Below are 12,039 nucleotides of genomic sequence, written 5' to 3' on the forward strand. Positions count from 1 at the left end.
GGGAGGCGGGGCCGGGGGAGGGGAGGCGCACGGGGCGGGGCAGAAGGGAGGAGCAGTGGGTCCGTGGCGTGCCAGAGGCCCAGAGTCTCGGGGGGAGCCAGGCTAGAGGGGCTGGGGAGAATGTGGGGTGCGGGTCGAGGGGGCTCATTTGCCGGGGCAGGCCGCGGCTGCAGCCAGGCGAGCTGGCCAAAGGCGGCCACTCTGCGCAGTGTTCATCAGGGTCACTGCAGCGGTGAGGCAGAGGCCTGGCCGGAGGGGCTGTGACGCTTCCGGCCCTCATCTGAGACCCGGCTGCTCCGTCCAGGAAGGGAGCATCTGGCCAGCTCTGTTCAGCAAGGATCCACGTCCAACGGGATCCTGAGGGTCCCACTGGCTCCCACACCCATCACCCTAGTATCTGTAATGGGACCCGACTCCCCTTTCCCAGCAGGGCCAGGAAAACCATGTGGTCTAAGGAGACAATGTTGAGAGCAGCTTCTTTCTCCAGTGGGACCAGATTCAGCCACCCATCTCTGCCATAGGGCATTTGGGAGAGGGGGTGGGGAGCAGCTTCCCACCCAAAGCTGTAGGCGGAAGGATTATTGTGGGCAAACTGCTGTTGTCTCTAGCTTTCCCTGGTAGAAACACCTCTCCCAAGGAGCAGAGCTTGCTCTACCGTGGTAGGTACAGGGATTGGGGTTCTTGGGAGAAGAACACTGGGTATTTAAGTGAAATATAAAGGGTTCCACTCAGCCCCACTCAGACACAAACTAAAGGGGCAGCTCCTTTCTGTACCTTGGGGGACAAAGTTCAAGGCTGGCTTTGACCATCACACAGCCCCTCCTCATTCAACACAGCCCACTCTGTGTCACAGTGAAGAGGGATACTGATCTTAGAAGGGCCTCTCTGTCTAGCTAACTCTAAGGAGTCATCCCAACCCCACTAAGAGGAAACATGGGCTTGTAGGTAAACCAGAGGGCAAGGAGTCAGGAGACCAGGGCTCTGTTCCCAGCATTGCTGTCACCAATGATAAATCACTTCCTATTCTGCTTCCTTGGTTTACCCATCTGTTGTGAGACTTAATTGCTCAGTGCTGGTAAAGTGCTTGGAGATTCTCAGCTAGAAGGTGCTAGAGACAGGCAGAGAACTATTATTCAGCATTTACAAATGCCTGAGCTAGAGAGATGCCAAAGGGATATTCTCCAGTGCTGTCTGGTGTTTCATAATGACCTCAGTCAGATTCCAAGGCCAGAAGGAACCATTGTGATCATCTAGTCTGACTTCCTGTGTAACACAGGCCAGAGAACTGTCCCCAAATAATTCCTAGAGCAGATCTTTTAGAAAATCATCCAATCATGATTTGAAAATTGTCAGTGATGGAGAATCCCCCACAACTCTTGGTAAATTGTTCCAATGGTTAATTACCCTCACTGTCAAAATTTTACACCTTATTTCCAGTCAGAATTTGTCTAGTTTCAACTTCCAGCCACATTCCAGCAGGGGTAAATGAGGTTGCCTTGTCCTTATAAAGTTGAGGGTCTCAGTGTGGTTCTCAAACATTTTATAAATTTGGCTTCCCAGAAGGAAACATTTTAAACAATCCCCATTTTAAAGCTGGGCAAACTGAGGTCGAGAGGCACAGAACAAGGTCACACAGTCTGTCAGAAGCAAACTGTGAACAGAATCCAAAACTACTGACTCTCAGTGTCCTGCTTTAGCCATTGGATTACACTGCCTTTCTAATGCTATCTGAAAGTGCTGGAAACCCTTAGGATGGGATTATCAAAAGCATTGAGAGGTGCATTAAAATGGCCCCAGATTAGATTGGATACCAATTGAATTAACTGGTCAGTGTTAGTAAGGTGCTTAGAAGATCTGCCTGGGGGATATCTTTGAGCATGCTGGTAGCCATATGCACATGGGATCACTGTGTCCACTCTGCAGCTGTCACTGTGCCTATGCCTTTATCCTTGCATACTGGGCAGGTAGCCATGTTTATGTGAACAATCTGGTATCTGTGTGCATGGTGAGCCCAATATACACATGCAGTATTTCTGGGAATGTGTGATATCATTTGTACATGGCCTATGTGTGTATGCCCAGTGGCTGTGTATTTGAAGTATTCATGTGGACACAGGCTATGTGAATGTGGGATACTGATGGGTTAGGGTGTGGGTGTGCATATGCAGTATTTGTGAGAAATTGAGGTACCCATGTGTGCTGTGTGAACCTAGGCTCTCCATGGGCATACATGTGCTAGGAGTGCTTCTTCTGTGGAGCGCTGATGGAATGTCTGTGTGTATGGGATACCAGCATGGAATGTGTGCATGGGCACAAGGTATGTTTTGTGTGCACATGGTTGTGCGTGTGCAAGTAGGGCACGTTCCATGTGCAGGTGAGTATCCAAGTGCATGCAAATAAGGAAAGGGGGCATGTAGGGCATGTGAACATGGATTACCTATGGGTAGGACGCTGTGTTTTTTGCAAATATGAAATAATATTAAACATAATGTATGCAATGACAAACCCACCCGGAATGGTAGTGCCTGGGTGCTCTTCACCCCACACCAGACCCCCCCTCCCGCCCGACACGTGGGTAAACAAAGTATCATGGAATCCCCCCGTTCCCAAATAAATGAACTACAGTATTAGGCAGGAGACACAGGGCTCTGCCCACGGGCCGGGAGGGGACAGACATGGACGGTCATCATGCTGTGGGCAGCTGACGTGGCGCGGATCCCGTGATGAGACGGGTACGCGGGATGTGGCGGCTGGAACCTCCCCCCGCAACCTCTGGTGCCACGCACCACCCCTCACGCTGCGGTTGGGGGGGGGGTAGCGGCTCTGGTCTATGCTTTCCGGCAGGGACAGGAAGCGTTTCCGCCCTGTTTAAAGATGGCGACTACTTTGCCTTCGTTCCCTTCCCTTGATCTGACAGCGTCACGTGACGCTCTGTGCCCAATAAGCCTTTCTCAGCTGTCAACGCGCCTGCTTGGGCCATATGGCGCCCGGGCTGGGGATGCTGTGTGGAGTGCGCATGTGTGAACGGAGGGCCGGGCCTGAAGATGGCGAATGATAAGGTGAGAGGGGCGCCGGGAGGGTGGGCTGAGCCGTGCCCGGCGCCCGCCTCACAGCCTGGCCTGGCCCGGCCCGGCGGACGCCCCTCGAGCCAGGCAGGAGGCGGTGGTGCCGGTCCCGTCAGCTGGGGGTCGGTGGGAGCCGAGGGCTCGCTGCTGTGACCCGGGCCGGGACCAGCCGCCTGCCCGGCCCCAGCCCTCGCGCGGGCAGCGGGCCTCGCTGCGCCCTTGGCGGGCGCGTCCCCGGCCGCTCTTCCTCCGCTGGGCCCGAGTTCTCCGGGGGGCGGAGAAAGCCCCCGGCTTGGAGAGCCCCGAGCTGCCGCGTCCCCTGCCCCCGCTTCGGCCTGGGCTGCGTACGGCGAGGAAATATCAGGCCGGGGAGCCATGCCGGCGGCCGGCCCGTGCTGAGCCGTGCTCGGTGGCCGGGCTCAGGTGCCCCGGTGGCCGGAACAGCGAAGGCAATGCTCGGTAACTACGTAACTGTGCCCCCCAAGCGGTTACCTGAGCCTGCTGCCGCCCATAAATGGGCTAACTCCACTGTTGAGCTACATACTCCGTAGCCTGCCACGGTGCGGCGTTAGCCGCCTCCCTCCAGCTCTCCCAACTCCGTGGCCGTTTCTGGTTGCTCGCATTTTGTAATGCGCTTTCCGCACAGTGCCGCGATTGTAGGGACTTCTGGTTTTACGGGTGGCCTGACCTGTAGCGCATACACCCCATGAAGGCATTCTGTAGGTGACACAGATCAAGCCCTACTATCGTTTCTCAAAATTGCACTGCTGGAGGCTTGAAATCCGACTCACTTGTAAATTTCATTATGCATATGACTGTAGAATGTCTGAAGTTGAAAATAACGGGCTTTCGACATAGGTTAAGCCCTTTCAGAATTAAAATGACTGAACTAAACTTCAGTAACCATGGGATATTTTTAGGCAGTCTTAATTCCGTTCTGAACAAGCCTGAGAAGCCTTAGCTTCCTATCTTTAATTTAAAAGATCTATCTAAAATGTGACTTTGTCAACATTAGTGCAGTCTGTTGCATCACTCTAGTCATTTCCTGCTCCCTCCTCAGCATGGCCTAAATGCTGTGCCAGAATAGTAGTTCCCTGAACAAAAGGAATTTGACTCCTTGTCATGAAGTTACTGAATTGCATGTTTGTAAGCAGTATGCAACATCAAGTTTTTGTTTTTACTGTGTAGGACCCACGGCCAAAGCTGAAGGATCTTGCTTTTTTGAAGTCTCAGTTGGAAAACTTACAGCAGCGAGTGGAAGATGAGGTGCAGGCTGGAGTGGGCCAGGTAAAACTGGAGTTCTTTAACACTTTAGCCCTAGATTAATCTCCCCAGAAGTTGTGCTGTTCTGTGATCTTCCAGTAGAATGAATGTATCCTGTTCCACTCAGAGTGCACACTAGTTGTATCTCCAAGGAATGCTTGGTTTTACTTGCTTTTCTCAGCAAAATATTGAGGTTATATTTATTTCTTCTGTGGTGATAACATTACACAAGCTTGGCAACAGCGGTCTAGGGAAATCAGTGGAAGAAGACAATGTGTTCCAACTAAGTTTTATGCATTAGGGTACACTTTTGTCCAAGAAGCTATTTATCCCTTTCTCTCCTTTTTCTCTGCAGGATGGTTCTTTGCTGGCATCTCCGTTTCTCAAAGGGTTTCTGGCAGGTTACATTGTAGCCAAACTCCGATCTTCTGCAGTCCTAGGATTTGTATTTGGGACCTGCACTGGAATATATGCAGCTCAGGCCTATGCAGTTCCCAATGTTGAAAAGACAATCCGAGACTATGTCAGCTCACTGAGGAAAGGACCAGACTAGAGGAGAATCCTTTGGACAACGGTGCACTCCAGAAACAGCTCTTCTCATCTTAGACATCCTAGTCAACTTTGACATGATCTTAAGGGGCTTTCAGGACTGTAGCTATATATGTCATTCTGGCCCATTGTAAAACATGTTTAATATCAGATCAGTGTGAAATATCAGCAGGTCTGATTACAAAAATTATTAATCGGAATACCCTGAAGGTAGCAATCGCGCGTTCAACTGTCCAGTGCTTGCGAGCTTCAAAATCTGGATGTTGACAACTGCCTTTCTCACTGTAATTTCTTACCCTGCATTCCCCCCAAGTAGACTGGAAGGGCGGCTGTGTCAGATCATCTCACACGCTATTTTTACACCCCTTCACATATCTATTCCCTTGCCCAGGAAATGTGCTTTGTCTGATTTCTAGGGAGACCTCCATTTCTTTCCCTGATGAAGAGCAAACATGTTCCTCTCCTTGCATTGAGCATGTAATGAATAGTTCAGTGTCTTCCTAATTAGACTGTCCTTAAATATATGGCATTTGTTGTCGCTCTCTTTCTCTCCAAGGAGGTGACTTGATTTTTAGAAACACATCTACATCCTGGAATGATCTTGCCTCTACTGAGACTCTGACTGTGAAAGGACCAAGTGCTACCCTTTCCCCTTTGCTGGTATCCACTGCCTCATGGGAATAATTACTGCGAATGGTAGTGCTGCTGGCTCACTGCTCAGCCCTGCCACCAGGGGGCTCAAGAGAGTGCTGTGGGCACTGATGCTAGTCATGTCTGTTACTGTCTATGGCTCTCATGCTCCCCTCCTGACTCTGTGTAAAGTGGATGGAAAGATCCCATTCAGCGCCTCATCTGTTGTGGTTCTTACTGAGCTGACCAAGCTGGTGCTCTCCTTCATTTCCCTGCTGATCTGGGACTGGAGGCAGCTGGGAGTCTCACTGTCATGGCGCCATGCTGCCCCCTTTGCCCTATCTGCGCTGCTCTATGCTGCCAACAATAACCTGGTGGTTCACATGCAGCTGTTCATGGATCCTAGCACCTACCAGGTCCTGAGTAACCTGAAGATTGGCAGTACTGCTCTCCTGTACAGCATGTTCCTGCACCAAAGACTCTCTCTACACAAGTGGCTGGCCCTCTTCCTGCTAACAGCTGCTGGGGTGAGCTACACCTATGGGGGCCTCCAGGACCTGCAGCACTCCTCCAGCTCCTCTGAGATGCAGCTGCACCTCACCCTGATTGGCTTGCTGCTCATCTCTGTGTACTCCCTGATATCAGGCCTGTCTGCTGTCTATACCGAAGTCATCCTGAAAACCCAAGATCTGCCACTTACCCTCCAGAACCTGTTTCTTTACTTCTTTGGAGTCCTGCTGAACTTGATTGCCCATCTCTTGAGCAGCAATGGGGCTGGATTCCTGGATGGCTTCTCTTTATGGGTGCTGGTAATTGTGGTGAGCCAGGCCCTGAATGGCTTGATAATGTCTGTTGTCATGAAGCACAGCAGTAACATCACCAGGCTCTTCGTTATCTCCTGCTCCATGCTTGTTAACGCCCTCCTATCTATCCTGCTCTTCAGCCTGCAGCTCACTGCCTTTTTCTTCCTTGCTGTCCTGCTGATCGGCTTGGCTGTTCACTTGTATTATGGAGTCAAATAGACTCCACCTTGCAGCTCTGTGGGAGACATCTGGTATTGAAGCTATAGCTGGCATGTTCTGGGCTATTATGTGGGAGTGGCAACGGCTTGTTCTTTTTTTTTGTCTCATTTTTATGTAACAAATGCATTAGTCTGGCCTGGCTGCACTCTTAGAGGGCAGATTCCCTTCAGAACCCATCACCTGAGGTCAGGGACAAGCATGTGTGAGGCAGTAGGGCTGCAGCTGAAAGCTACTGGCTATCACAAGCAGACCTTGCCTGTAGCTAGCATGTGCACTGTGAGGAATTGCACTATTTGTTGTGCAGCACGAAGAAGCAGGAGGGGATCTGTCCCCACGGAAGGGGACATGTTCATTGCATGGGCTCAGTATTCTGCATACAGGGACTCTGTCCCGCAAGGCACTGACTCAGCAGCCGCCATTGGTGTCTGCAGGATCAGGCCCAGGCCCAATGTATCACTTTTAGGGGAAGGGCGAGAGGGCTTCCTGGTGAAGACTAAGCCAGTGACAGTAACAGCAGTTTATTGGGGTCCTCTGTGACCATCTCCCCTTTTGCCTGAGCTCCCGTCCTCAGGCCCTTTCTTGGAGGGCTTTGAGGGACTCTTTACATCTGAGCAGCACCTATTCCAGCTCATTCAAGGACCACTTGTGTGATGTGAGCTGCTTCCTTCTCTGGCCATGCCTTGTGCCTCCACAATGCTCTGAGCTCTGATCCAGCCGTTACAGATTCAAAGTGCCTTTTGGAAGGGGATAGTCCCGGTTTTGTGCACATCCTCTGCGGTGAGCTGCACACCGGCTCCAAGGCAGAGCCTTGTTCTCATGCAGCACTTGGCAAATGTATTTTCCAGATCCCTTCCTACCTGCTGCTCTCATCTCTGTAACAAAGCACCAAAGAGCCGGCAACTCTTCTGTCAGTGTAAACGATACATGTAACTGTCTCCCTGGAAAGTTCCAGTGACATGACCAGCTGCTGTTCAGCTGGGGGCCTGTGTGTACATGGTTATCACTCACACTCCTTGCACACGCACACTGGTGCATGCGCTTCTCCAAATCTGGCTCTTAACCTGTAGTAGACTCCTGGATCCAGATCCTCAAAGGCACCTAACGCCTACTGATTCCAGTGGGAGCTAGGTGCCTAAATACTTTTGCAGAGCTTAGCCCTGATCACCTGGGCTCCAGCTGGAACCCATCTGGTGAATCTGTCACTAGCATCAGCCCATTTCCAAGGTACCCAGTGCCTACAGCTGACTCCTGCTTCCCCTCTTGCCCTTTGGATTGAAGCATAGATCTGTATCTTCAGTATGAAAGCAGCTACTGTTGAGTGTTAGCTGAGCTGTCAACTATGATGCGCTGCAGGAGCTGGGGTGGTGGCTTGAAGCCAGAGGAGTTTCCTGTTGATTGGGAGAGAGGAAAAGAAACTTCCAAATAAAATGGTTGGAATCATTAAGAGGCCCAGAATTGAAGGCAGGGGTGATTGCAGTGCTGGGGCAGGAGCTGGTTTGGCAGCCCTGCAGACTGACCCTTCTGTCTAGACACAAAACAGATGCAGGCCTGGCAGTCCCAGCTTCCCGCACACATGCCAGTGGCCCACCTTGAGGGACCCCATCTCTATTCAGTCTCCATGGTCCAGTCTGTTTTTTGGGGGCTGCTCAGGCAGGCAGTGGGGCTGCCAGTTGTCAGTCAGGTGATGGAGACCTGCCCCCTTGAAAATTGTCCTTGCCAAGCCCTGGATTTCTCCATAAATGACTGAACCCTTTACAAGCAACTGACTGGGTGGGAGGAAGGCAGCTCCCTGCTTTGTACCAGCCAGTGTAGGAGCCTGAGCAGTCAGCTTGGCAGGGGAGAGCTTTCTGCTCTGCCATTCCCTGTACCAACCTCATCAGGGGTCTGTGTGTACTGAGCGAGGGGTTCAGCTGTTTCCAGAGTAGGATGTCTGAACAGGGGCTAATACTTCCTCCCTAGCCTAGAAATGTAGTAAAAGCGCACTCTGAGAGGCAGGGCTGGAGCTTTGGGCTGACCCATGTGGTCTTGCACTGCCTTCCCCGTACACCTTTCCGCTGACCATGCTGTCTCCTCCAATGCACCTGCCCGTTAACCTGTAGAAGCCACCACATGCAGCTGCTGCCTCCCGGGACAGAGGTCTGACTACATTCCACACTCCTGCCAGCTCCAACTTGGGCTGCCCTGGAGTGTTGTACTTCCCAGTATGCTGTTGGGCAGATCCTGTGCTGTACAGCCCAAACTCCCTACCTCAGGGAAGCTGTACCTCATCTCATGAATTGAATTGCCCATTTCCCACTGTGCCAGTCCCAGGCTTGCAGTTCCAGGCTGGGGCAGGGCAGGGGGCAGCCATTCCTGCTACAGGCCTCTGATTCCCACTTGACCTGGAGTCCCCATGGGAACAGTGCAGCTGCATGGGACTATTGCCCTGCTTCTCAGCTGATGCCTGCAGCAGTGCACGTTTCTGAGAGTGACTATTTAGTCTGTATAAATGTTGGGTTTGTATCTGGATTTGTACTACCTTAGGTTTGACAAGGTTCAATTCCTGTCACCCCCAGTGCGCCAGACAGCAACGCCTACCCTGGCGCTGGCTGTGGTATTAAAACCTGCACTTTCCTATTCCTTGTAACTGTCTTGTTCCTATCTGCTTGCTGACATGGAGACTGGTCAGACCAAGCAGGCGAATGCCCAGCCCCCAGTCTGACCTCATTTTAATATGGGTGTCTCTCGATTGGAGCGAAGGGCCCCCTCTTCAGTGGAGCGCAGCATCCTCTTGGAACGTGTGAATACACTGTTTATTGAGAATCTCATTGGCTTATTTCAGCTGGCAGCAGCCTGAGGGAATGAGAAACCTGCCCTGGGTTCCTGGTCCAGTTGTCTCATGCAGTTCATTTCCCACAGTATTTCAGCAGTGCCACAGAAGCACAATTCTCCAGACTGCTGACAGCCCCTGGAAAGAGGCACGAGGGCTTTGTTCAGCCTTTCCCCTGTGGTGCGGAGCTAACCCTTGCTCTGGACAGCTTAGCAGAACCCTGTCGGGTCCACTGACAGTGACTACCCATGGAACTACTCCCAAATGCCTGTGTCTGCCTGCTCGTGCTCTTACTGGGGTCCCCTGCAGTACGCACAGCGAGCTCTGCATGTCTCTCCCTCCTTGTTGGCTGAATCCAATGGGGGAATAAACCATTGAGGAAAAACAAGCCACCCATATGTTTGCTAGGCATCCTGCCCCATGGGTAAAGCACTTTATCCCCTTCCAAATCTTTCCGGGGAGAGGGGAGAAGGCCCCACTTGCTGTTGGCACCATAGGTGCAGGGTGCATATGGAAGGTGCAGTAAGTCCTCCTGCTGTGGGAAGGGGCTGAGCTTAAGGTACTGTCTGTATAGGCTGTGATCAGGTTGCCCATCCCCCTGGAATGAGCTGGGGGATTCATTTACACTGCAGTTAAATGCTGTAGTGTGGCTGGGACCTAACTGGGGCAGAGCCCTGGAATGGCCGAGGCTTCAACCCACTTAGCTGCTGCCTACACAGCAGCCTTACCCCAGGCTGTAACGGGGGCTCCTGCCTGGGGGTCAGTCCAGGGCAGCAGTGAAGGGCTTGGCTGTGGTGGACACTCAGGCTAGGCCTGTTCCAGTGCACCAGGTGCATCTTTTGCAGCATCTTAAATGAACAGGGTGTATGGCTGTTCTCAAGGCCTAGGCCAGGCGGGCTGCACGTGCGTCAAGATCAGCAAGGGTAAGGGGGCTAGTTCTCACACATGGGGGTAGGAGTGGTTGAGGCTCTAAGAGGGAGTGTGGCCTAAATGGTCTACTTTGAGAGCCTTCACCTAGTCCCTTAGCTCCAGATTGGGACACTTCCTGGAGTGGCAGGATGTGTGGTAGTGCCAGGGCCTCTGCTCTGATGAAAGGCTGTGGGAGCCGGCGCCTTAACAGCCCTGCATGTCAGCCCCTCCCTCAGATGCCTAACACCTGGTCCCATGGGGGTGTATTGGCCTCTGCTGCAGGGAGACATTCCTTAGGTCCGGAGGAACTGCGGCTGGACTCTGAACACTGCACTGTGTGCGTTAACAGCTCCTGACAGCCCTTGGGCTGGAGCCAGAGCCAGGTTCCTTGCTGACGTGTGCAGCTGCTTTTGCTGCTGTGAGTGATTTCTGGGCATGTGAAGCTGGACCTCAGTGGGTATCTCACCCCTAGCAGTTGGGAGCAGCTGTCCGAGTACTGCACTGGGCTCCAAGCCCCTGTTACGCCTTGCCCCATTGCTGTGGAAAAGAGCTGGGAACAGGGTCACAGTGCACTTCCCACTGAGGGCCTAGAAGCTGATGGGAGTTGTAGCTTTAAAGCTACGTTTGCTGACGCTCTGCTCTCTCCCAGCCCAGCCCAGTCAGGGAGAGGGGAAGGTGCTGTATTGAGCTAGCAATGTGTTCACACGTTGCCTGCTCAGTCCCCCATAACCTCCCAGGGCCAGTTTGCCATTGCACACAGGCAGTTCCCCGATGCAGGTAAAGAGCTTCCCAGCTGCTCAGAGACCTGCTAAAACACCAGAATACCTGCCTGGCGCTGTAAGAAAGGCTGGCCCTGAGGTTACCTATGCTGCATCTCCTCCCTGGAATGATTGGCAGGCATCACCCCCCCACACACACACACCCTCCAGTGTTCACTCCCCCAGGGGTGGGGGCAGAGCGCTCTGGCACAGCACAGCTCACTGCTCAGGAGTGCGGGTCTGTCTGTGAGGCGCGCTCAGTGCAGCCCAGCTGCCTGTGTGTGCGGAGCTGCTGATTCTGCGCAGACAGGGAGATGGCATCCTGGAGGGCCTCCTGTAGCAGCTTCCGGTACCGTCGATCCAGCGCATCAGTCTGCTCCTCTGAGAGGCCCCGATAGGCCCGAAATACCTGCAGAGAGCAGTCAATCCCTTTACGATACAGTGCCCCAGCCCTGCCTCTCAACCAGGAACCAGGAAAGGGGAACAAGTGAGCTGTGCCAGGTCAGAGCTGTGGCTTATGTGGGGTTGGGGGCAGGATCTGGGGTTGCAAACCTCTTCCTGTTCCCATTCAGAGTAGCATTCAGTAGCCCAGTGTGTGGGTGTCACGATGGCTCAGCCAGGGCAGGGGACTAACCCAACTGGGCAGGGCAGAGAGTTTCTCCTGCTCCTCAGGGCAGGCTCAGTGAGTGGGGGAGGCTTTCTTTGTGCCCTTCCCTGTCGCTTTTGTGCTGTAGGGAGCAGCACTAAGGGGGAAGATGCCACCCTTCTTCAGAAGAGCAAGTGTCACAGTAAGCACCCCCTGCATGGCAGCACTGCCAGCCGCCTTATCCTGCTCGGGCCCTGTGGCTTCTCTCTTTCTGCCCATCTTGCTCTCACAGAGCTGTAAGCTGGGGAATTTATTAGCAATGACAGCTCCTCAAAGCATGAACGCTGGCTCCTGAGTCTCCTGTGGGGAAGGCCTGCAGACTCCTAGCTAACTTATCGGCTTCCTCAGCGGGCTGCAAGAGGCTGTCAAGATACATCCCAGGGCCATG

At 52.9% G+C, this 12,039-nt stretch overlaps 3 protein-coding genes across 5 annotated transcripts in view; 2 read left to right on the forward strand and 1 right to left on the reverse strand.

The window, feature by feature from the left end:
- Positions 1-2,954: 2,954 nt before the first annotated feature.
- On the forward strand, positions 2,955-5,045 carry LOC140915785 (SLC35A4 upstream open reading frame protein). The gene is made up of 3 exons (XM_073356074.1): positions 2,955-3,059; positions 4,254-4,352; positions 4,684-5,045. Exons 1-3 carry the CDS (start codon positions 3,045-3,047, stop codon positions 4,879-4,881), a joined length of 312 nt encoding a protein of 103 aa, XP_073212175.1. The 5' UTR covers positions 2,955-3,044; the 3' UTR covers positions 4,882-5,045.
- A 98-nt stretch (positions 5,046-5,143) lies between these two features.
- Positions 5,144-9,145, forward strand: SLC35A4 (solute carrier family 35 member A4). The gene has a single exon (XM_073356072.1). It carries the CDS (start codon positions 5,552-5,554, stop codon positions 6,527-6,529), a length of 978 nt encoding a protein of 325 aa, XP_073212173.1. The 5' UTR covers positions 5,144-5,551; the 3' UTR covers positions 6,530-9,145.
- An 11-nt stretch (positions 9,146-9,156) lies between these two features.
- LOC140915783 (uncharacterized) overlaps positions 9,157-12,039 on the reverse strand; it is a 28,752-nt gene continuing 25,869 nt past the window's right edge. For all 3 annotated transcript variants that reach the window (XM_073356071.1, XM_073356069.1, XM_073356070.1), the window contains exon 17: positions 9,157-11,414. In XM_073356071.1, coding sequence (XP_073212172.1) covers positions 11,232-11,414 — 183 coding nt within the window. In that variant the 3' untranslated portion in view covers positions 9,157-11,231. The remainder of the gene's footprint in view (positions 11,415-12,039) is intronic.

This window comes from Lepidochelys kempii, chromosome 8 (assembly GCF_965140265.1).
Source record: "Lepidochelys kempii isolate rLepKem1 chromosome 8, rLepKem1.hap2, whole genome shotgun sequence".
NCBI lineage: Eukaryota > Metazoa > Chordata > Testudines > Cheloniidae > Lepidochelys > Lepidochelys kempii.

What these genes read in the sequence shown, in the direction of transcription:
- LOC140915785 (XM_073356074.1), top strand. An exon ending in TGCAGGCTGGAGTGGGCCAG is followed by an intron (nt 4,353 to 4,683) that starts GTAAAACTGGAG and finishes TTTTCTCTGCAG; the next exon opens with GATGGTTCTTTGCTGGCATC.
- SLC35A4 (XM_073356072.1), top strand. Translation starts at nt 5,552, where the DNA reads ATGGGAATAATTACTGCGAATGGTAGTGCTGCTGGCTCACTGCTCAGC.